At 43.3% G+C, this 25,018-nt stretch overlaps 2 protein-coding genes across 3 annotated transcripts in view; one reads left to right on the top strand and one right to left on the bottom strand.

The window, feature by feature from the left end:
* Positions 1 to 2,726, bottom strand: part of acot11b (acyl-CoA thioesterase 11b) — a 15,531-nt gene extending 12,805 nt beyond the window's left edge. The window contains 3 exon segments of the mRNA XM_080732359.1: positions 608 to 666; positions 668 to 864; positions 2,559 to 2,726. Of these exon segments, the coding sequence (XP_080588485.1) occupies positions 608 to 666; positions 668 to 862 (254 nt within the window). The 5' untranslated portion in view covers positions 863 to 864; positions 2,559 to 2,726.
* Positions 2,727 to 4,293: 1,567 nt separating this feature from the next.
* The window catches only part of ssbp3b (single stranded DNA binding protein 3b), a 35,707-nt gene continuing 14,982 nt past the window's right edge, over positions 4,294 to 25,018 (top strand). The window contains exons 1-7 of one of the 2 annotated variants that reach the window (XM_080732328.1): positions 4,294 to 4,491; positions 5,360 to 5,432; positions 5,620 to 5,681; positions 5,785 to 5,869; positions 15,887 to 15,976; positions 21,470 to 21,544; positions 22,276 to 22,338. In XM_080732328.1, the coding sequence (XP_080588454.1) occupies positions 4,436 to 4,491; positions 5,360 to 5,432; positions 5,620 to 5,681; positions 5,785 to 5,869; positions 15,887 to 15,976; positions 21,470 to 21,544; positions 22,276 to 22,338 (504 nt within the window). In that variant the 5' untranslated portion in view covers positions 4,294 to 4,435. The remainder of the gene's footprint in view (positions 4,492 to 5,359; positions 5,433 to 5,619; positions 5,682 to 5,784; positions 5,870 to 15,886; positions 15,977 to 21,469; positions 21,545 to 22,275; positions 22,339 to 25,018) is intronic. The other variant, XM_080732329.1, reaches the window with a different exon arrangement.

Here is a 25,018-nt window from a genome sequence, read left to right as displayed (position 1 = left end):
TACTGTGTCACACAAACATAGAGAAATTAGCTGATCTACAAGCTCACACAACACGTCCCGCATTGTGAGCTTTCTTCTACTTTCACTGTTTTTGAACAAATTTGTTTGTGGCTTTTATACATATTTAACTGATGAAAATGTTATATTTACCAAGAACTAAATAATCACTACACTGATTGGATTCATTGGGGTGCTTTGTTTTGCTTTGGACATACAAGGTTTCCGCCCTGATCAGCGACGACATTCAAGTCATTCTTAGGGCTGTCATTATTATGACATCTTACATGAAGATTAATTGTCACTCAAATAATTGCGATTAACGATTTAATTGTGTTTTTGTCGTTGACAATTACATTTCTCTTTTGCTTTTAGGCTTTGAAGTTGCACATGGCAGATATGACACATAACCTAAATATACAAAGAAATTATTGACATATTTGACAACTTTATACTTAAAACAGAACATTGATAGTGGAAATAGCCGATCTACAAGCTCACAACGCGTCGCGATGCGACGCGTTGTGAGCTTGTAGATCTGCTATTTCCACTATTTTTTACTTTAATTGCGATTAGACGATTATGTAATAATTGTGACAGCCCTAGTCACTCTGGAAAGAAACATCTGCTGAGTGTCAGTGCAGAACGGCAGGTGGTCCGTGATCCTTGGCTCACCGGACAGACAGGCCGTGGAGTCCATCCATTTGAGCAGCTGTCCCACACTCAACTCCCCGCAGTGATTGGCATGGCAGGGCAGTACGATCTGACTCATCTTCACCTCGGTGGGGTTCCTGTACGCCTCCCCGTTCTCCAGGATGAGCAGCGGGTCCTCCGTGGGGTCCGCATCTGGCCTGTCAGACGCCATCACTGAACCAGACAGACAGGGAACACCGAGGGGAAGGTAAATTAGTAATGTGCCACCGGGCGCAGTTTCAATCTCCCCTGTGCATTCTGCGAGATTGTTGCAGACAGGTGTTGCCTGTGTGGGCAGCCGGCGACTGAGGGAGAAATTGAAAATAAACAAATTCAAAAGCTTGAATGGAATCCTATTTGCTGTAGCAGGGCTAGACACAAAGTACTACAACATGGCGTGTATAAGAGGAAGAAGAAGGAAAAGAAAACTGCAATGACAGAACGACAGATCGAAGTCTGCGTTGTGTGACACTTTGATGGGATTTTGTTTGATCTGTCAGAAACAATCTCACAAGGGATAATACATTCTGGCTAGTGTTGTTTCACACAAGTCGCACTACAGACATTTCAGAGCATGGAGTAGCCTATACAATAGTACAAGGAACTAATATTACCACTAAAGTGATAGAGATTTCCTCATGTGTGTTTACTTCTACATCCTTACACAACAAAATCTCTAGAAATGTGAAAGCAACATGATCATCCTGGACCAGTGCCAAAAGGGCAACAAATGAACAAAAGAGGTTTTGTACTCAAAACAAGGGCTTTAAATAATCTCCGGCTCAATTTGTCAAGTGGCAGATTGTTCAGGAATTCACCTCTCTCTACCCTGAGAAAATAAAACCTCACTTCGTACAATAACAGTGGGTGTCAGATTGTCAGCAAGTCTCAATGATATAGCTTATAGTTGACTGAAACTTTACAGGCTTCTTGGGATTTACAGTATAGATAGGCAACCTTAGGCATGGGTGCCAACATTGGCACAGGGGAGGGTGATCACTGGCCGAAGTGTGAGAGAGAGGATTTATATTTTAAAATCAAATGTTGTTTTAAACGTGGTCAATTACATTAAGTCACCCAATTTGCAGCCAATTACATCCTGCACATAATTCTACATTCATTAAAACTCTGAACTCTTAACTGGGGAGGGAGTCGGGGAGATAGGTTGTTTCTGAGTCTAATGATTGTTATAACAATGACTATCAAAATATGTCCGAATTTTGATGGGATGTCATTAAAATGTATATTGACATGGCACACTGAATATCTAGAAAATACATGCATGGCACTTCATTTCAAAGAGGTTGCTGACCCTTGGTATAGGGCTATAGGCTATCCTTTGCGCAGCACTTCTATTGGCTGTAATCGTGGGAAGTATTTGTAGTCTATTTGTAAGTAGGCTATGTTGTGAAAGCCTGGCCTGGGTGACTTCTGTTCCAGACACGCACCGGTCCGCACGTGATGCACGCACATGTTTGATTGGTTGAATAGCCTACTTAATTGGAGGTTTGCATATAGGAAAAGATACAGGACAGTGCAGTTCACTGATACAAGGCCAACTTAAAGGATAAAAAAGATCACAAGAAAGCTTTTGAGCTTTGTTTAAATCGGGGTCCCTTTTTTTTGGTGGTAACCTGCGGTGTTGGATGACAGCCATGGCGAGGCGACATCGTTTCGGTGACCTCTATGACTTTATTCTAGGATTAGCGAACAAGTTGAACTTGCATCGTGATTCGTGCAACGACAGACAAATAGACGTTACTTACATAATAGTGTCGCATATCTTTTTGCAAACTCACTCCCGGCAAGGGCACACAAAAGAGTCCAACAAGTAGCAAACTAAATCCAAATCAAAATAAGTTCCTTACCCAATGTAAAGGTAGTTGCAAGGGGCGACCGGTCGTATAGGCGTTGCAATGTCAATGAATATCGTTGTCGGCACAGACGGCGAGAAGAAAGAAGTCTTCTGCACTCCTCAAAAGTCGCCTCTCACTGACTCTCTCCATTTTCCCCACAACAGACCATAGACTGTAGCAACAGACACGCACGCACTCACTCACGTCACGCACAACCACTCACGACTCCTCGACCTCCGTCGTTCAAGTGGCATTCTGCCACCAGAGAGTGACAACACCCCCTCCGTAGCGGCTGGCCCAGGGTTGGCCGGCTACAGTTGTTGCGCCCACATTTTTAAGGTGGAACAATTTGGACCTAAACTCCTCCTCAGTACTAGTAGCCTACAACTCTGTCGTGACCATAGAGTTATAGGTCGTGACTCGTGTCGCTCGACTAAAACAACAGACACGCTCACAGACAAGATCTATCTATGCAACTGGTTTCCAAACACTGGGTCGGGACCCATTTGTGGGTCACAGTCACAGACGAATTTTTATGGGTCACTCACTCACGACTCGAGTAAAAATCAATTTCATTTTCCTACAAAAAATTATAGCCTATATTTCAAAAGATGGAAAACATTTGAAATATATATAGGATAGGTCTATATATTAAAAAGAAGACAAAAATGTATAAAATATAATGATGATTAAGAAGTAGTGAAAATAGCCGATCTACAAGCTCTCTATTTTCACTAGTTTGGGTTTAATTTCTCTTTTGGCCCAAACTTTTTTGCTCAAGGCCCAAACTTTTTTGCTCAAGACCCAAAAGTTTTTGAGAACCACTAATAGGCTACAAAGCTTTTTGTTTTACCCCATTCAGTGAAACAGCAAAGTTGTATACATTCCTTCTAATTTGACCTGTAGCCTATATTTTGGTCATAATAGGCTACTTAATCTTTTAATGGCCACAATTGAGTCTAGCAATTAAATGTAGGCCTAACCAGCTTAATTAGGCTATTTTTTTTTATTTATTTTTTTATTTTGGCTGAGTGGGTCGAGGATAATTTTGGGGTCAAGTTCTCTTCCATAATTTGGATAGCGCCTATGTCATGGAGGCATATGTGCTAGACAGCTAAAGCAACCCTAGTAACTATTTGGAATACATTAGCCACCCACAAGCAATGCTGTTTGGTGCACAAGTGAAAGCAATTCAAACATTGATCTTCACTGAAGCCTGTTGTAAAATCGAATTGTTTCCATAACCTAATATAGCCATTCAATTAACACATTTACACAAAATATTAAAATGAAATGAATAAAAAATATATGTTTATAACCAAGTTAAAAAAGGCGTACATTAAATTGGGATTTGAGGCTAAACATGAAATCATCCTGGATTGTGGAAATGTACAAGAAATAAATAGTCATTGACATTTTGACAGGGAATGGGCTGATTAGCCTTCCAATTAAGCAATTGGGGGGAAATCAATTAATGTAGCCCTATGTATTTCGTGTATTGGCAGCAACACACGCACTCATTTACATGAAAAAAAGATCGACGACGATAATAACATTTTGCCACTAAAAACAAAACCACAACGCACGCAAAAGGGCAGACCTTAAAGGGAGAAAGGCACGTACGCCGCGCGCCCATTGGCGAGACGCGACGTCAATCAGCGTCCTGGCCCCGCCTCTTCCTCCCCCCTTGACCAGGCTCGGTAGAGAAAGCGAGAGAAGAGAAGTGCGGTTTGGTTGGAGTGTGCAGTGCGAGAGAGACTGGAGAGAGAGAGAGAGAGAGGGTCGCGGCCACCGTGATGATCTGACAGATGAAATAGCGAAAAGAAAGACAGAGAAGGCGGGCGTCGACGTCGTCCTCCCACACAACAACACACACAGTCTAAAAAACCATGTTCCCCAAAGGCAAAGGCACCCCCGTGCCGTCGGACGGCCAGGCGCGAGAGAAGTAAGGCTACTATTATAGCTTCCATGATACGTTTCTCTTGTTTTGTATTATTATTACCACCACCGCCGCGACTTCTTGTTCCCTTTATAGCGTGTCTCCCTGTTCTGTTGTTTGCAGCGAGCGAGCGAAGCAAGCTTCGCAGGCAGGAGGCGATTTCCTCCTCCTCCTACCCTACCGAGAATGGGAATTGAATGAACCGCCTTGTCTCTGCTCGCCATTCCTTTCCCCTATGAAGATGTTTAGTGAGGGAGAGGCTTTCTCTCTCTCCCCCTACTAAACATCTTCAACACGGTGGCCGTGCACCTACCGCGTTGTTGTATAATATTTTTCCGATCGTTTATTCGCCCTGCCTGCGGGGAAGGGAGAAAACAATAACACCGCCGCCGCCGCGCTGCTCGCAGGCTGGCTGGCTGGCTACATTGTTTCACTGTTGCGCTTTGGATACGTTGTATTCCCCCCTCTCTCTCTCTCTCTCAGCCCCCATCAATGCCACCAGCACCAGGATACTGTCTGTACACTAGGGCTACAGTACAGGCTGGCTGGCTGGCTGGGGGGGAGCTTATTGTTAATCGTTACGACACGACACGATACTTTTTGTTTTCAGTCGATACTTTTTAATCTCTAATTGTTGGGAATCTTTGCCCAGGCTTTGGACTCGTACGTTACACGATCTCCCCCCCCCCTTTAATTGTTTGGCATAGCCAGGCTATTGGCAGCCATTGTTCACTTCAGTCAGTGTGGGCCTGTGGCCGACCGACTCCATGCATTATTATGCCTGTTGTGGAAAATCATGTAACCTCTAGTAATTTCATGATGACCTGAATATTGTAACACAAATGTTAATTAAAATTGTGTCTTTTGAACCCAGGTTGGCGCTCTACGTCTATGAATATTTGTTACACATAGGAGCACAGAAGTCTGCACAAACCTTTCTATCAGAGGTAAGATGAAGTTCAGGCATGAATGTTGTTGTCATTGTTGAACAATGAACATGAATCAATTTACAACAAAACCATGGTGATGATCTAATCCTATTAGCAGGAATAACATGATTGATTAATGATTAGTATGTTTATTTTATTTGTGGTAGCCCCTGACCAAACCTCTCATTTTACCCCCATTCCCTAGATACGATGGGAAAAAAACATAACACTTGGCGAGCCCCCTGGATTTCTACATTCTTGGTGGTGGTAAGTAATCCATGTCGCTCTTCCCAATAAAGATGTCCATGGTTTGTTTGTTTGTTTGTTTGTGTGGGTAACCCACTTTTTTATTTTGCCTTCCTCGTTACAGTGTATTCTGGGACCTGTATTGCGCTGCGCCAGAGAGGAGAGAGTCATGTGACCACTCCAGCGAAGCGAAGGCCTTCCATGATTATGTGAGTGCTGCTTCCGTGACAATAGTTTTGCATATTGCTCTGTACTGTCTGTGCTGTGGAGGGCAACCATTTAATCATCAAATACTCGTAAAGATGGCACCTCTTCAACTCAGATTGTGGTATATGTAAGAATGATCTTATTTGACCGTAGCGAGAGAAGTCAGTTGGTTTACACTTTTGCGGATTTGATTGATTGAATATTTTATTAGACAAAAATGGAGAACAGTACAAGTATAGTATAATATAAACACCCTGCCTAAAAGGAGCATACCAAATAAGTCCTTTTACAGACTTGTTTACGTCGGAAGTCCTTGGTATACAATTCATGGACATACAGTAGCGCACCGCACACATATCGCTTTTAAGTGTGGTACCTGTACTGATGGTTTCACAGATGCAGGTAGCTTTTTTCGTGGAATGTCATTTTCAATTTGATAGGAAAGATGTCATTTGTCTGATCTAAATGGGCGTTCCAAGAAGTGCTCTCTTGACATTATGCTAGTGTTCTATCCAGCTGTTGTTGGGCCAAATGATGCTCCCAGCGAGGAGCTTTGCAGTATATAGGCTTCTGGGAAAATGGTGCTGACGTCAGCATATCCTGACTGAGTCAGACCTGTCGATGTTGCTCTCCTACTGAACCACCACACCATGCTTTTTTAAGTTGCACCCTTCCTCAACGTCCCAAGAGAGCATAAAAGGAGCCAGAGTCCCAGCTGTGTTGCATGGCAGACAAGGATCTCTATTGCTACGGCTGAGACTCAAAACGAGGCACGAGGTTGTGTTTTTACCTCCGATGGTTCCATCAGCCTCCTCTGACTGACTGGCCTGTAGCAGCTTGAGCATATGTTTGAAATTTGACTCCTTTGGCAGACAGACCACAACACAGTGAACATATCCTAATGGCCTCGAATCGCTACAACGTATATTGTCCAGGATTCCTCAATTTGTGACAAGCTAATAATGTGGGGGAAATGAGTATCACTCTGTGGCCTGCTAGCTAGCGTTTAACAGTTCTTCGCACGTTATGCTTACCCCTTTTGTATATCAGTGGTTCTCAACCTGTAGGTCGGGACCCCCAGGGGGGTCCCCACATTATTTTGACAGGTCCCCAGATGATTAACTTAATGTGCAAGTTGCAACATTGTTTTCTCACTCAACAGTAAACAAATCAACATAAAGTTTAAGTGTATAGAGGGTATATGCACATTTATAATATTACAATTTAAGGACTTTTTAATACCTCTAAAATGACAAATTAAACATTTGCCAAATTGTCAAATATTAGACGCGTTGCGACTTGCGAGGCGTTGTGAGCATGTAGATCGGCCATTTTCACAATAGAACCATGTTATACAAAATGTAATGCCTCAACTCTTAGTGCTTAAGGGTGGGGGGAGGGGTCCCCAGTTAAAATATGATTTGGGGGTCACGGCCTGAAAAGGTTGAGAACCACTGTTTTATATAATGGAATTCATTCAATCACATTCTTCCCAACTTTTGAGTCAAGAGTTCAGGACTACGTCATCAAAATAAAAGCTTGAGTATTAGTTCATGGCCTCTCGTCTTCGTGGAAGTCCCATCTCACTTAGAAGTTCATCAAACGGTTCACATTCACGGTCACCTCAGCAGTGTCTTTTTTCAGATGAAGAAAAAGGGGGCACACGGCCCCGGGGAGGGGGAAAGCCTCAATAGCAGACCAGACGGACAGGCAACGCAGCGCCGTTGTGCCGTTGGGCTGATAGCATCCTGAGCAGGAAGGGGTTAAAATGGAGATGTTGGCCCTGCTCTTGGCAGATAGGGTTGCCAGGGCAACGGGCCTCCTGATCGGGCAGGTGACCTGTGAGCCAGGAGAGAGCAGGGCCCTGCCCTCTCTGCAGCCACATTCCTCATTATTCCAGTCCCACACAGACAAAGGAGTGCTTGCGTTTGACTAGGGGGAACTATTGGCCATGTTGTTCACCTAGGTTTTGTCATGATCAATAGTGCCGTCTTGTGTTGCCTTCGGGTCCCCTTGTTGTGTGGTGGTGCGCCTATTTATATTCTGTTGTAGAGTAGCTATATGGTTAATGGTGTTGCATACAACACCATTGGTGAAGGAGTATGGCCTGTTAAGTTAGTATGAAGGAGTTTTCTTCTTCATTAATTAGTTACGTGTATTCATCTCTGTAATCATTTTGAGGTAGTAGGTGTTCGTTTTTTCAAATGATTTTTCTCGCTTTCTTTTTACAATTAATCAAACAGACTTTCTTCTTACATAATAAAGTGCTGCGCTACTGATGACAAAGCGAACCAGGACCATGAACCAAAGAAACGGTTCGGCGTTGAGTTCAGCCTGAGACCATTTTCATAAGATGGAAAGCATTAAGCAAATGAGGGAAACGGGGAAATGTCACCATGGCCATGGGCCCTCTGTGATGTGAGGCTGTGAGGGTTTTCTGTGCGGTTGTCTCTTCGACATCTTGTGGTTGCCCTTCGCTCAGATGTTGAGTCTCCTTGTGTTCATTTATGGATGTTGGGGTTGGGGGGACGGGGACGGCTGGGTTGTGTGTGTGTGTGTGCGTGTGTGTGCGTGTGTTGACAGTAGTAGTCCTAGCCTTTTGTCTGGGCATGGGGGAGGTGGCAGGCGGGTGCCTGCCTGCGCTAGCCGGCGGTGATCGTAAAGTCTCTGGCGTATTCACGCTGGGCCTGATGGACGATGACGCTCCCTTGGGGTCCGGTCGCCATGGCGTCGGGTGATTGATGGCTGTCAGGGAGCTGAGGGGCAGATTGGAAAGGGAAAAAGGGGAGTGGTGCTGTGGCATAAACCCAGCATCCACCACAGAGCCAAGGGAATAAAAAGGAAAGGAGGCTTGGGAGAGAGAGGGGGGTGGGGGGAGGAGGAGGGCTTTGGGGAGAAACAAGAAACTGTAGGGCTAAGGAAGGACCTGGTCTTGGTCCCTTTGCTGTGTAGAGCGGGAGAGAACCAGAGACAAAGAGGAGCATCAGTCTTGCTTCCAAAGTGGGTTTTATGATGTTGATTGATGGTTAAACATTTACAAGCTAAACATGAGGCCCGGTGTCTTTTGTAGTGGTGGATCCACTGGAAGGTCTGAGGCTGTTAAGAGCAGCCCAGGTCAGAGGGAGGCAGTTGGGTGGTCTGTGCGTGCTGCAGCCCTGCCCCCTCTCTCTCCTTGCTTCCTGCACACTCATCTCGTCTACTTCTCTCAACCCCCCCTTTCTCTCTCCCTCTCTCCGTATCTCTTGTTTTCTAGTTTTGTTGTTGTTTACCTCCTCCTCCCCTATGCGCATGTCCTTGCTCTGCCTTCTCATGATACACATGTCTCTCTTTCTATCTGCCTTTTCATGGTTACCTCAGTGAGACACTATGTCTTTGTGTCCCGTCCCCCCCCCTCTCGCTCTCTCTCTCTGTTTCCCTCTGCTCCCCCTTCGTCTTTGTTTTTGTAGAGAGAGCACAAGCACATCCGCAGTCACTCTGGCCTTTCGTAACCTCCTTCAGTGATTCTGAAGGAAACTAGGAGAATGTGCTTGGCAGGGATTGAAAGTTTTCGCGCGTGTGCGTGTACACACGTATATACACGTGCAGTGCTGTCGCGCTTCGCGCACACAGAAACATTATGTTGAATGGGGGTGGAGGTGGGGTGGTGGATTAGCCTTTCCATAAAGAAAGTCCCAGTGTTGTAAGTAAGGTAGGCCCCAGTCAAAAGCTCAGGGCAGAGACTGAGACATCTGCCCCCTTTGCTGTAGCAGAGCGAGCGAGACATGTCCTCTGTGTTTCCCACACCGCAGGCAGCAGCACACTGCTGGGGACAGTTCAGTTAGCACAGCAGTGGGGTTTAATGGGACATGATAAGGATCAAGCACAACATGCCTGGGAACCCGCCATGCACGTTACTTTCCAGGCTACATGGAAATGCAGGTCCTGTGTTTTGAATGGCGACAGCGTGGATTGAAAATGTACTGTAATTTAGTTGTCGTCCTTTTTAACATGGGATAAAAAGCAGGGAGCTGAAATTGGTCACTTTGTGGGTGCTGGAGGCCAGGGTGTTGATGTATGAATCATACATCATAGATAGATAGATACATTTATTATCCCAAGGGGGAAATTCAGTAAATTCAGGGAAATTCAGTACATCATACTCATTACGTATGTGCTCATCACAAACACTTCTCATCAAAGCCACATCTTTTGTATTAAGTTGAAATAGATTCACTATACAAGATGTGCAAATTAAGACGATAAACTGATTAATCTAATAAACTGAATACAAAAAAAAGACTAGTAAAATAACGTGGTAAAAAGTGGTGTTGGACGAAACAAATGTGGTGCTTGGCTTATTCAGACGATCTACCAGGAGCTACCCAACGTCCTTGATATTCCGTCATACAGAATTGTTGTTTTGTATAGATAGACAAACCACAACAGACAACGAACAGGACCAGAAACGCATAAAGAATAAATTCAAACTTAGAAAGGAAGAATAAAAGAAAAAGGCCATAAAGATGTCTCATACACCTGTTTTAAACTTCTACCCAACGTTCTTGATATTCCGTCATACAGAATTGTTGTTTTGTATAGATAGACAAACCACAACAGACAACAGGACCAGAAACGCATAAAGAATAAATTCAAATTTAGAAAGGAAGAATAAAAGAAAAAGGCCATAAAGATGTCTCATACACCTGTTTTAAACTTCTGAACTTTTTGGAAATTCATGTGGGATTTCCTCTACCATTATTACTCCCAGACAGTTGAATGACGTTGAGGTGTATGTACAGCTGCACTTTTGTCTATTGGCAGGAATCAGTTGTGACTCCTGCTTACCTTGTAAACCAGTAATTTGCTTACAAGCCTCATCTGAAATGTTTCAAACTGTTTGTGAAAGCATTTTCAGTGACTCTGTTTCAGTAAACGTAATGCCTAACAATACAATTGTTAGACTGTCAGGGGAAACCTTAGTTTAATCAATGAATTATGCATATTTTGTGAGACGAGACCTAAATGCCTAATAGTGCTTTTTAAATCAATGTGATAATTCCTAATTATCCTTAAGGTGCTCTGCAGACTGTAGATTATGTTCAGAAAAATATTATCAAGTGTGCACTTATGTGGGATTTGTGACAGCTGTGTCTTTTTTAAGTAGTGCAAATTGAGTTAGTTAAATTCGTGGCCATAGGCTTTGATGGCACAAAATACCTCTTTAATTGTGACTGATTGCCTTATCCACTTATCTGTTTTGTAGCGTCATAATTTTGACAAATATTCAAGAGGACATGATATTACTAGACGTGATGGTAAGCCCTCTGTAAAAACAACACATGGTTCTTGGCCCTAAATATAAAACTAGGAAGATGCCTTCAGAACTAGGAATGCTGTGACATAAAATGTCAGTTTGGAAAAACATCATTTCTGGTACCACAACTAGAATGTTTCTCCATCCCCACTTGTTTGTCTCATCCAGGCAATAAGTTTCTAAAGAACACTATTCTTACACAAGAGATGTGCCGATTGATCGGCAATTGGGCGATATATGCCGCTATTGGCTTTGATCGGTATCAGCTTTGCCGATCTACAAGCTAGATCAGCTATTTCACAAAATCTATCTGTGGGACTGAATGTAACCTCAGCTTCAACTCCTACACGTTGAATTGGATACTAAAGGACCTCAGCCTGCAATCTCCTAATATTTATACTTAATATACAATGTCAATGTTTTGTAAGAAGAATCATTAATTATATAAATGCTGCTACAGTAACACAAAACATAAGAATTTATGTATTTGACGCTGTGATAGCAATTTCCAGATATCCTAAAACATGTTGACTGATACAGGTGATGGATACATTACATACTAGTTATGACCCAAAACAGGGACCAGTATTTTATAAGCAAGGATGTTCCAATGATGATCAGATATGTAACCTGACTGAAACCACTCCTGCTAATACCTACAGTATTTAGACATCAGTGTCTATTATTGTGAGTGAGGAAACATTGAATAACGATGGGAGGGAACGTGGCCGCGGGCCATCAGTGTCCCTCTGCTTTATACCATGTGACAATTTTTCATTCTTCATTATGAATTGTTTGAGATTATTTTTAGTGTTGTTCTGCTCCTCTACAGTATAATGAACAGTGGTTGAGAAAGAGGACTTGTACGTACATTAGTATGTGAAGATCATCACCCAACAGATGTTCATTTTGTAAGCAAATGGCCGACAAAGCCGGTGCAGATTTGGTATTTCTTGGGGAAACAAAACTTTTTGATGATTGGTGGCGGTGCGACTCGTGCTAGAGGGGTTTCTGTATCGTTTTGATCACAGCATTTGCATATCGGCGATCTCATACACCCATCTATAACCCGGCCACTGTGTATTAAAGAGACAGGATTTTAACGAAAGAAAATACAACGTGAGTACTAGCTGTGTTGTTACTAGGTAGTGTTTTATGACAGTTTTCTAGTTGCGCTGTGGCCTGATGTTTCCCCGTGGCCTCACTTCTCTCTCTGCTGTGGTATTTCACAGTGGCCCTGCAGCAGCAGTCTGAGAAGATAGAATTAGGGAGGGCGCAGTCGATACCAGGGAGAGTGTTGGCTATTGACCAGTGTTGTCTGTGGAGCCGTAGCACTCTGGACTGAGTGTGTTTATTTCTTCACGCACGACATGCATGCACTTCCGTCCGTGTAGCGAATGATGTGCATTTAATTTTACGCAGCGATCTCCCGCACGACACGTGTGCATGCACTGTTTTGTGTTTGGCTACGTTAACGTGTGTATGTGTGAGAGAGGGAGAGAGAGAGCTGTATAACCAGTAAGACTCCCTAATTGGGAGATAAGCGACCGTCAGGTCAGCAGTGTTTGAAAAAATCGGCCTGATGGTGGCGCTAAATGGGACACATCCATGTTAATGACATGAGTCTAGACATACTGTGTACCGCTTTGTGTGATTTTAGGGCAAAATCTGTAGGAGCAGTGTCCAAAAATGTGTTTGAAAAATCGGCCTGATGGTGGCGCTAAATGGGACACATCCATGTTAATGACATGAGTCTAGACATACTGTGTACCGCTTTGCGTGATTTTAGGGCAAAATCTGTAGGAGCAGTGTCCAAAAATGTGTTTGAAAAAATCGGCCTGATGGTGGCGTTAAATGGGACAGATCCATGTTGATGACATGACTCTAGACATACTGGCCCTCATTTATCAACGTGGTGCAGATCAAAATTTGGGTGTCTCGGCATTTATCATTTCAACTTGACTTTGACTTTGGTCTAGGGTAGGATCAAATCTCACGTCAAGTCCTGAGGTGGTGTAGGAATCATCCTACACCACTTTGTTCCATTTTAGACATGCGGAGCAGCATTGTCTAATTATCTGACAGGCAATGGACACATGTATCCACTCGAAAATGTATATCCAACACAATAATAAATAATAACATTTTATAAAAGCATATAGCCTAATAGCCGGCTACATCATGGACATTCACGCCGATTTTATTTCCAAGTTACAATGACAAGCATTAAGCAATTTAATTTAATTGAATATGGAAGAAATCTACTGTTAATTGCTTTAACAGTCTAAATCTTAAGATTGGAGATCTGGCTCAGAACAAGCACATATACGAATGCCATGCGAGAGCATTTTCGGGACCAGCGCAGCGCCGCTGTGAGTCGTGAGTCCTTTTAAATATGGATAAAATAAACCCACCGGGGAGAAGACCAGCCCGCGCAGGAACGGTACATGATCGCTAGTTCAAGCACGCATCGCGCTCGTCGCCGAAATTGGGTTAAATTAATATCCAAAACGTAACCGTGGGGTCTCTCAATTTATACAGTAGCTACTGTACACTATGCTGGAGTTAATGATGAAACCCGACGTGGCGAGCCGTGAGATCATGGCCATGGGGAATTATGATGCTTGTAACCAAATGAACGCGCTCTGTCACGGGTAGGCTATCGTTTAAATTAATATATCCAAAAGTATTCATGGCAGTGACTTGTGTCATTCATGTCGGCAGGGCTATAGCCTCCTTGTCAAAGATTGTACCGTTGGTTAATCCCACGTTTCCACTGTCAAAGACTGCTGTGTAAACCAAAATGCTGCTGTTCCAAGTAGCCTAGTTGCGTGTGTAGGTGTGTGCGTGCGTGCGTGCATGTGTGCGTGGTCTGTGTGGGACGCGGACATGGGAGTAAACTCTCTTCTATTGGCTTTCCTTTCGTTGTTAGGTCGTATTCGGGTTGTTCTGGTCGTAAAATCGGGGCGTTTCGAGAATAATTAAGGGCGTGTTATTTAAATTTCAGCCTGCGCATTTATCAACGCTGGGATCAAATGTACACCAGGTGTGTCTGTTTAGGAAGCATTGATAAATGTTGTGCACACGTTGCCCTACGCAAAATTTGGTGAAAAAAATAGACCATTTTTTACACTCCATTGATAAATGAGGGCCCCTGTGTACCGCTTTGCGTGATTTTAGGGCAGAATCGTTAACGCGTGTTAATGTGTGAGCGAGAGAGAGAGCTGCATAACCAGACAGAGGACTTGCTGTCAGTCTAAGGCAAGGTTTATTCTCTGCTTTCGTAGCTCCAAAAGACATTAGCCGATCTCAGATTGCCCTAGCTAAAGGGGAAGAAAACCAAGGCAATTAGGAGCGTGTGACCGAAGCAAATGGCACATTAGTGAATTAGGCCCTGCGGTTGGAGCAGGAAATCGGCCCAGCAAGTCTCCCGCTGTGCACGAGCACTTTGGAGCCACTGACTCAGTGAATCCCCCACCGATGTTTATCTGATCCACTGGATCACAGATCAGCAACAAGGGCTCATTCGCTTGAATAAATGAGGGGCGAGGGGGGCTCTATTAGATTTCTCAAATGCATTCTGTCCCATGGGTCAGCTTTGTCATGAGCTTTAGGCCTGAAGTGTGTCTTGATGGATCAAGTTTCACACTGGCCCCAAACGGCACGAGTTCTGTATTCACAGGCCTTTTTTCTTTTTTTTCCTTTTTGGTGGACAGTAGGTAGGTGCATAGAGATTGGCGCCTGTACTCTAGTCCATGGTGCAATAAAACATTGTTTGAATTTAAAGCTGATATAAGCGGTTTTCTGCTGACATAAGCAGATTATTTTGGCTATTGCTTATTTTTTATTTTATTATATTCTATATTCAGACGGCTAACAATGCTCCCTGAAAACATCTAGTCTCAGTGACACTTGGGCCTACAGTCTGCCTCCAAGACTACTTGTGTTATTTGTGAGAAGCTCTGTCAGTAGAAGCTCATTGGTGCATGAACCGGCTGACCCGGGGCTATAATCCGAACGAGATGCACCCTGATTGGTTATTCGCAAGTATTTGTAATGGCACGCATTTCCGGAAAAGAATAGTTTTGGAGGCAGATTGTGGCCCCTAGAAGTGTCACAGAGACTAGAGTTCTTTAGATAGCATTGTTAGCCGTGTGCATATAATATAATACAAATTAAAAATAAGCAATGGCCAAAACATCTGCTTATGTCAGCAGAAAACGTATTAGCTTTAAGGATGTAATATATTATGCACAAACAATTTGCATATTGTCGCTGTCGGGCAGAAACTTTGTCTCTAGATATTTCAACATAGTTATTTTGTTAATTAATGACCTACGTTGTTGTACAACAGTGTCACGCTAAACAAAGCAGCGAAAATAGATGATCTACAAGCTCGCAAGTCGCAACACATTGCGATGCTTTAGTTCTCAATCATTTTCATGTCAAGGACTCAAAATGATTTGGCCGTTGACCACCATCTGAAGAGAAATTGTGCCAAGGACATGTTCTGTTTTGGAAGATTTTCACAATTTTTCAAAAAATATTTGGATGTATAAAATAGGGTTAAAGTGGTTTAATAGGTTCCTAAGCTATATTAACTAATATTACCGGGACCCCCTCAAGGACCCAAGTTGAGGGACCCCGGACGCCACTTTGAGAACCGCTGCTCTGTATAATATCTCCCAGTATGTGTGTTTGATCGTGTGTATTTCTCCTTCTTCAGAGTGCAGCAGCAGCTCCCAGTCCAGTAATGGGAGGGATGCCACCTGGTGAGGGCATGCCAGGAGGACCTATGCCACCAGGCTTCTTCCAGGTCAGTCCACCACCCGCTTATCAGTGTCTTCATTAGTGTTCAGTCCTAAATCAACCCCTGCCTCCCCTGTGCACTGTGGGGGAAATTAATCCAACATGCTTCATGCACGAAGAGGGGGTTGCAGCTAGGGGTGCAACAGTTTGATTTAATTGATTATTTATATCTATCTACGGTATCTCTCTAACTCTATCTCTCTATCCATCTCTGAAATTATATCTATTATTTGGTCAATTCTCATTCATTTGTGATTAAATCGTTAATCTCTAAGAACAGAATGGGTAGTTGCAGCCCTATCTGGAGCCTTAAGGGTCATCCACACCAAAAATAACTATAACTATAAGGCGCTCAGTGGGCCCATTACTCCGCCAGGCGAGGTGGCCTACCCAGGCATTGTGACAGACAGGCCGGGAAGATTTGCAGCATTGCGTCATCATGACAGTGTGTCACACCGAGGTCGGTTTGGTGTGTCGTGTCCTTGACATGCTCATTCTGTTTTTCAAAGTGACCGACAGCAGTCAGACTGGATTTAACACATTCATGAGTTCTACAAGTGTTCCATTGCCCACTGTTTTGATGTGCAGTGATGTGCATTGACAGCTGAACTGCCTGCTGCCTACAGAACAAGGTTGACTTTTTCCTGTTTGATCCTTATGTATCAAATATCCGTTGTTGCCAAGAAATCTATAGTAGGCTATTGAAGTCAGTCAAAACAAGTGGCACATTAAGGGGAAATGGCCGTGTTTTTATTCAACATTTTCTACAAGGTTCATTTTGGTTTTAAACGAGACATTTAGAGAAAGACGGAGTACTGTTTAACTTTATTTGGACACTTGGCTGTTCACCAGGGGCCTGACCATTGGTCTGACAGCCCATCATTCTGAAACCCCAATAGGCAGACAAATATTATAGAAGGTTAGTGTGAGGTTAGGGTTACGGTGCTTTGAAATAATGAGCCGTCGGACCAACGCTATGGCACCGTTCACCTTGTAATCTATATCTGTGAGAGTGCTGCTCGCTTTGCTGTGTTCAAGTAAGCTATGGACGCCGGCTGCGCTACTTACAGGATGATACCCTTTCTGTATCTAAGGCAGGGGTCTTCAACGTTTTCAGGCAAAGGACCCCTTAGTTGAGAGAGAGATGAAGCAGGGAACCCCACAACCTTGTCATAGATTCCATATCGTTTCATTGTTTGACAGCACAATCATGTATTTTGGATTCATGTCAATTTGTGTTTTCAGATTTAACCACTTGAACTGTCAATGCTTTTCCCCTCTACACCAAACCTCTTAGCCGAAAATAGCCGATCTACAAGCTCACAACGCCTCGCAGCGCAAGGCGTTGTGAGCTTGTAGATCTGCTATTTTTGGCTTAAGTTCTCAGAATCTAGTTAAGAATTTGGCGAAGGTAATTTTCTTTTTTCTTTCTATCACACAAAGATTTGGAGGACCCCCTGTAGTAACTCTGAGGACCCCCAAGGGTCCCGGACCCCCTGTTGAAGACCCTTGGTCTAAGGCTTGTAATATGCGATGCAATGTTACTTTGTATAAATATTACTTAATGCTACGTTAACCGCGGAGCACAAAAAAAAAATCCAAACGCCCATCCCTAAGCCTGGAGGGACTGTGGTTCTGAGATTGCGTGAAGAATATACTGGGATTGAGTTCAATGGCCTGCTGGCAGTGTGCACAAGACATTTGATGACGAGTGTAGTGGTTTGCGTCTTTGCGAGATTAGCTGCCGACAGACACACAGAGGCACGAAAACATCATCTCCCCCCTGGCGCAGATAATGATGGGAGCATTTACACTGATGAATGATAGCGTTTTCAACAGTGGCGCCAACTAGGCATGTGCGAGCAGCAGCTCCAGCTGTGTGGGAGGCCCAAAATGAATATCGGTGATCTGTTACTGCTGTACATTGCACAGAGAAGGACAAAATGAACCAGACTTGTATGGGTTTACGCCGGAAGACAGGAGAGTGAGGAGAATCGAACAATGTCCTTTTTAAAGATGCCATCAGTTTGATGGTATCCTGGCTATAGTCAAGAGAACATCAGTGATGAGTCACTCAGCAATGTCATCCTCCATGTTAAATGTGAGTGATGTGTTGAACGTGACGCCCTTTAAATTCGGAGGGGTTTTGGCTGTGATTTTTCTCGTTCATCAAATCGTTCTGAAAGCGATCCCAACGATATCGCCCACCGCTACCGCTGTCGTTATGGGGCTGTTAAGTCTGACATCATTTTGTAGGCAGAGGAGAACTTTTGGGGCCAAAAGGCCCCAGCGCCCGTGAATCCTTTTACTATTTTTACTATTTACAAATTTTTCTTCTCTTTGTTGTTGAAAGGAAAGTGGTAGAACTATACTGCCCTACAAAGGCAGAGTGCAGTAACTACGTTTTCGGACAGACCGACTTATTTACTTTAGTTGTTATTTTTGTCTCGGATCTGTTGAAATAGCGAGGGACAGATATTGACAATAAATCTGCGTGGAGGTCTGACTACAAAATGATGTCACGGCTTAAAAGCCCCATAGTTGTGGTACAGACTCTGCCATGATATTTAAACGGATATATGTATAGTTATTATCGTTCTTGGTGTGGACAGCCTTTTATTCCTTTAACTGCACCCTTCCACCCTTCTCTCCTCCACACAGGTGGAGAGGAGAAGAGGGGCTTATGGGTGGATTATTTTCCGTGGGAGGGAAAGTGTATATTATGAACCAACTGCAGTGCTTTGCAATTATTCTGCTTCCCTGTTTCACCTGTCATCCCTTTTTCTTTTTTTCTTTTCTTTTTGCATTGCTGCTGCAGGCTCATTTGAATGTGCCTGTCAGGCTGGTGTATGCATCATTATGAAGGGCTGCATTTCTCTATGTCCGTTGTGCTTGTGCAGCTTTTGGCTTTTGCTTTGGGCTACTGCCTGCCACACCGAGCCTCTGTAGTAAACATCATAGACGTTCTGTCTGCTGCCCCCCCCCCCCCCCACCCACCCCCACCCCCACCTACAGTGTAGTAAACAGGGAGGCGTGGCCTGGCCATTTTCCCTAATGGAGAAATCGAAAGGTGCAGCACCCACAGTAAATCAATACCATGTGGGGATAAACTCTTGGCAGGCTCGTGCGTGAGGACCTGACTGTAAAGAGAGGTGACATTTTAAAAAGTGCAACACATCTCTACAGCATCGCCACTCCTCCGCAAACAAACCCAGTGCACTCTATCCACTTTCAACCTGGTGTCCCTGTTTTAGGTCATGTCATTATGTGCGAACGTTTGGAAAAAAAAAAGATTAGGGCTGGGATTTTAACTGATTAATTTCGATTCATTAATTACAGAAAAATAACACAATTCCATTTTTGTACGCATTTTAACAGTTCTGCTGCCGTTGACAATCCTCACCGTCATTGAAAGGGTTAAAATCATGGTGCCGTTGACGGTGAGGACTGTGAATCTTACTGTATTTACAGTAAAAGTATAATTACTTACTGTACATCGCTCCAGTCCCACCCACATCGGTAATGTCCGTGATTTGTTTACAACGCACATCGGGCGTGCACGCGAAGTGAACGTCCTCCATAGTAAATCCATTGAGAGGCCCATAAAGAGACTTCATTTACTCAAAAGAGACATTTTTATACAAAGGGTGGTCTGCATACAGTAAACAATAGACTCTGCAGGGCGCAGCCATGTTTCCCTTCTGGACCCACACTGTCATGTGACTAGATGACGTAATCGTTGCCGTCAAGTGATAATCCAAAAAAACAAAAACAACCCCCTTCCGGCCCTTCAAAATAATAGCGGCGGCCTACGGAGGAAACGGCGCGGCACCAAGGCACCAAGCATCTCTTCAGATTAAAAGGCAGTAGATGTGTTAATCACACTTCGTTTTTGCACCATGGAACCTTCAGTTTCAGGCATACCGATCATAGCCGTGCACCGACCAAGAAGAGACGACCAAACCCCAGTGCACGTAATGGGAGAAGAAGCTGATCAGACAGCTTTGCTTGGCCCAGAAACTTTGATTGAAAAAACTCACTCATTGATTAACTCGCATACCAAAATGTTTTACTCCGAAAAGCTTCTCAGGTCAAATATTTATATGCGATTAAACATGCGATTAATTTTGATTCATTAATTAATTACAAAGCCTCTGATATACAGTATATATTTTTATCAAGTCCCAGCCCTAATAAAAAATAAATCTGATCTACAAGCTCATGACACGATGTGAAGCTTGAACTTGTGAGCTTGCAGAACAGGTATTTCGCTATTCGTTGTACCACAGCGCATCTAGGGCTTAGGCGGTTAAAATCCACCCACTTATTATACTAACTTGCAAACGCGAGTGCAGTGACTAATAATATGATTGCGTCAATATTTGGGAAAAAGCCAAGTTGATGATATAAGGCTGTTTTGCTCGGTTGCACTGATGCACATTACACACACGGGCATGTGCTGCGCATGCACTCGCGTTCAGTCACTCAGACTTTTCCTTACTAGAATCCTTTGGAGTCGTCTCAATTAAGCCCCTCACTCTCTGTCAGATCAGCAACATTAGCTGCTCAGCACCGGTGTTTTGGGATGTTGTACGGCTAATTGCATAGGGCTTAATTGATGCTGTTAATTGGGGTAAATTAGCCGTGATGACATGTTGCATGCAGCAGGCTGCTTAATGCCTTGACTGACAGGCAAGAAGATCACGCATCATTTCCTTTCCCTCTCTCTCTCTCTCTCCCATCTTCTATTCTTTCTTTCAAGGCTGTGTCATCGGTTGGCTCTACTCCTAGCCACTTCCACCCTATACTTAGTTGACCGGATTCCTTATAGGCTCTATACTACTAGGCCCCCTTCAGATTTTACTTTTAATCCTTGAAGAAAATGGCCAATCTACAAGCTTAAGATGCTAGGAGTTTGTAGATCGGCTATAGAGGGTATGCATCATATGCCAGTAATGCCACTCAGCGCCACTTAAGCCATCATATTGTATGGCACTCAGGCGCTCGTTGGGAAACTCCTCCTCCTCACTCCTACTGACTCTGTTTTTTGCCACTCAGTAGGCGTTCCCGCATGACGTCTGGGTACAATGATGTCACGTGCATACCCTCCATTCCACCTAAATGTTCCCCCCCAGAATAGGGATGCTAGGGTTCAAGTGGCTAGTGGAGCAAAGATGAGCAGCTTGAATCTTGAATCCTCTCTTGAGCTTTTACCCCAACAACATATATATTGATACATTTCCTTTTCCCCTTTTTTTATTTCTATTTTATATTCCTCCTTTGCACCACACTTTTAGTTCTGCCACATTCCAACTGTGCCCTGCAGTAACCCTGCTTCTCTCTCTCTCTCTGCCCCCCTCTGTGTTCCTTCTCTCGCTCTCACTTATTTCTCACTCCTCCTTCCTCTCACCTCTCCTTATCTCGCCACCTCCTCCTCCTCCTCCTCCTCCTCGTCCCTGCACATCCCTCCTCGTTGTGTGTGTGTGCGCTGCTGCTGTAGGGTCCACCTGGTCCCCAGGGCTCTCCTCATCCCCAGCCACCTCCCCCTAACAGTATGATGGGACCTCACAGTCAGGTAACGTTCTGTCTCTCTTAGGGCTGTCACAATTATTACATAATAATCGTATAATCGCAATTATTTGACATGATCGCAATTATTTGTCATGATCGCAATTATTTTGTGATAATCATCGTAATCGTTAACATGTTGAAAAAGGTTTATATATGTTCAAACGTTTAAAAAATAGTGGAAATAGCAGATCTACAAGCTCACAACGCGTCGCATCGCGACGCGTTGTGAGCTTGTAGATCGGCTGTTTCCACTATCAATGTTCTTTTTTAAGTATAAAGTTGTCAAATATGTCAGTAATGTCTTTGTATATTTAGGTTATGTGTAGTATCTGCCATGTGCAACTTCAAAGCCTAAAAGCCAAACAGAAATGTAATTGTCAACGACAAAAACACAATTAAATCGTTAATCGCAATTATTTGAGAGAAAATTAATCGCCATGTAAAATGTCATAATCGTGACAGCCCTAGTCTCTCTGCCCGTCTCTCTCTCTCTCTCTGTGCTTTCATTGTGGGGGAAAACTGTGTTTTCTCGCTGCTGACGCTTCATGCTTTCACCGCGTCTCTCTCTCTCTCTCTCTCTCAAGCTTGGCGGCTTTTTGTGCAGCTTTGAATAATAACACGTACACATAAAGATAAAGCGTACCCTGGTGTGTTGTTGTACTTTTGTCCAGAGTCTTTTTGTTTTGTTTTTGACCTGTGACTAATGTGATTTGCCCTTGTCCTTCTTTTCTGTAGTCCTTCATGTCACCCCGCTTTGCTGGGGGTCCCAGAGGCCCCCCTATCAGGATGGGTAACCAGGTAAATAAGCGCTGACTGACATGCACCATACACACTTAAGATCAGGCAGTTATTCAGTACCCAATAGCCGCCGTTTGACCACACCTGGTACTGTTATCAGCTAGCCTGACCACTGGGTCTCAATGTGGGGTCCGGGACTCCGGGTCTGACCAACAGGGGTCCTTGAGAGGGTTCCAATAGACCAGGGGTGGGCAACTTTGATGATGGCGAGGGCCACTATATTTCCACCTTCACTCCAGAGGGCCACATTGCATATTGCTACGTCCTATGTACTTTGTCATTCTGGTATCTCATACAAAAGAAGCAAAAATGAGCTTGTAGATCTGCTATTTTTTAGCTTGTAGATCGGCTATTTTTGCATCTTTTGAATTGGAATCCTGAATTATTTGTTTTATTTTTGAATTGGAATCCTGAAATGTAACATTTTAATTTAATTTCAAACAAATTTAGTTATATACTCATGTTAACTTAAATATGTTTGCCATAAAAGAAGACATTATAATAGGGGTGTGCGATATGACGATAATTATCGTCTCGGCGATACAGCTTTGCCACGATAGGCCATTTCAGAATATCGTTTCTCTCGTGATACAAACAGTCATTTAGAAAAGGCTCTGGAATCTGGATATACAGCGAGTGCACGTTCCATGAGTCGCAGCTCGATTGCTTAATTTATACTTCTATAGTACGGTGGTGTAATTCGCCAAAAAGAACAGATCTACAAGCTATAACGTGTCGCGGCTCAACGTGTCGTATAGCTTGGGGATCTGTCCCCTGCTTTCACGGCCCCTCCCCCGGGCAGCACGCAGACAGGCTACATAGTGTACAGCACTGACTGAGTTGTGTGCAGGAGCTGAGGAGCACCGAGCAGCACGGCACACTGGCCCACGATTTAGTTTCACTTTCACGGGACTTTGTAAAGCAGGGATGCAGCTTGGCCTGCATTCTTTGGAGCATATTTTTCATAATGGATGCATTAAACTAACAGGACGCAAACTACTGTACTTATCCGTCCTGCTATCGCTATCAGCCATCTCACTGCTTGCAAAGCTGTGCTGGAGTCTCCACTCTGGCAGTATTGATGAGATGATTTAGATCACCTTGTAAATCCATGCTTCTGTTTTTATTAACTACAAACAAGTAGCTTTTTGCTGCGATTTGTAAAGTGCTTTGTTTGTTATGTTTTCACCATTGATGCATGCGTGTGTCGTCGCGTCTCGCGGTGAAATCGTAGCGTCTATTTGCGTCTATTACATAATTGGCTTAGTTATAAAACCATGCCATTATTGTTAGTAGAAAAGCTAAAAGCTAGGATGATAATGAGTGAGTAATTCTCTAAAAAGAAAGCTTGTATCATAACAAACCTCCTGACTTTGGTTGGTCATAAGGTAATTTGTTTTCCCTGAAGTTTCAATGGTAAGGCATGGGTTGTTGTCAACCTGTGGGTCGAGACCCCCAGAGAGGTCCCGCCAAATTGTTTTGAAAATAGCCGATCTACAAGCTCACAACACTCAAAAAAACATTTTAAGGGAACCCATAAAACATTTCTGGGACCCATTTGAATGACCTGAACCATCATCACACCAACTAGTAAATATTTTGAGGTAAAAAATGATAATTGTTTAATCAAAAATCTGAATGTTATCATTAAAAAATCATAGATTAGGCTATCTATCTTTCTATCTGCAGCATAAAAATGAATAGATTATCTATAGAATATCTGTGTGGGTCTAATAATCATAATAAACCTAAAAACTCGCATAAAACAGTATCGTGATAATATCGTGTATCGTGATACTGCATGAAGCATATCGTGATAATGCTTTTTGCCAGTATCGCCCACCCCTACATTATAATACTACTATACTAGTCATTAAGCTACTAATATAGACTGACGGAATTATTAAAGCAGGTCATGTTTGGAATTATAACAGCTGAAATCAGTAATATATCAGTATTCCGGTATTAACCTGTGGGCCGCATTAAGTGAAGGTGGGGGCCGCATGTGGCCCCCGGGCCGCCTGTTGCCCATGTATGCAATAGCCCCTTACGGGTCTCTACCTGTGTCTGTAAATGTTCATTTATGCACACTCAAGAGCCAAATGAACGATGAGGACTTTACAATTTAGATTGGGGTCCCAGATTGGGGTTAAATAGTATCAAATGGGGGGCCAATGGCCTAATGCATATCAAACTGGGGGTCCTTGAAATTAAAAAGGTTGAGAATCGGTGAACTTCACAACACACACCATATAAGTAGGGATGGAGCTTGTACTTTTTTTTTATTGATAATGAGCACCTTATTGATCCTGCTTATTGAGCCGGGCTTTTATCGAGCCGACTATTGAGCGTTTTCTAATATTTTGTGGAAAGATGCGAGACAAATTCTGAACAGCTGGTATCTTTTTTTTTTTTGATTGGCCAGTTGTTGTGACTGAGTTTGTGGCTGACCACCATCTATGAAGATGACAGTTGACAAAAGTAACAAATATCATTAATAAATATCATTAAAACAATCATGTATTAGTGTGCAATAAGTGTTAAATGGTTTTAGTTTATATTCCGAATAGTACTGTAATAATATCTTGATCGCCTCTTGTCTTGGTTGTTTAAACATGGCGTCATGGGGCTGCTATGCTCTATAACAAGCTTGATAAGCCAAAAGCTTATCAATAAACGT

Source organism: Nannobrachium achirus, assembly GCF_963921795.1.
Source record: "Nannobrachium achirus genome assembly, chromosome: 1".
NCBI lineage: Eukaryota > Metazoa > Chordata > Actinopteri > Myctophiformes > Myctophidae > Nannobrachium > Nannobrachium achirus.
This window is presented reverse-complemented; position numbering and strand designations above follow the sequence as displayed.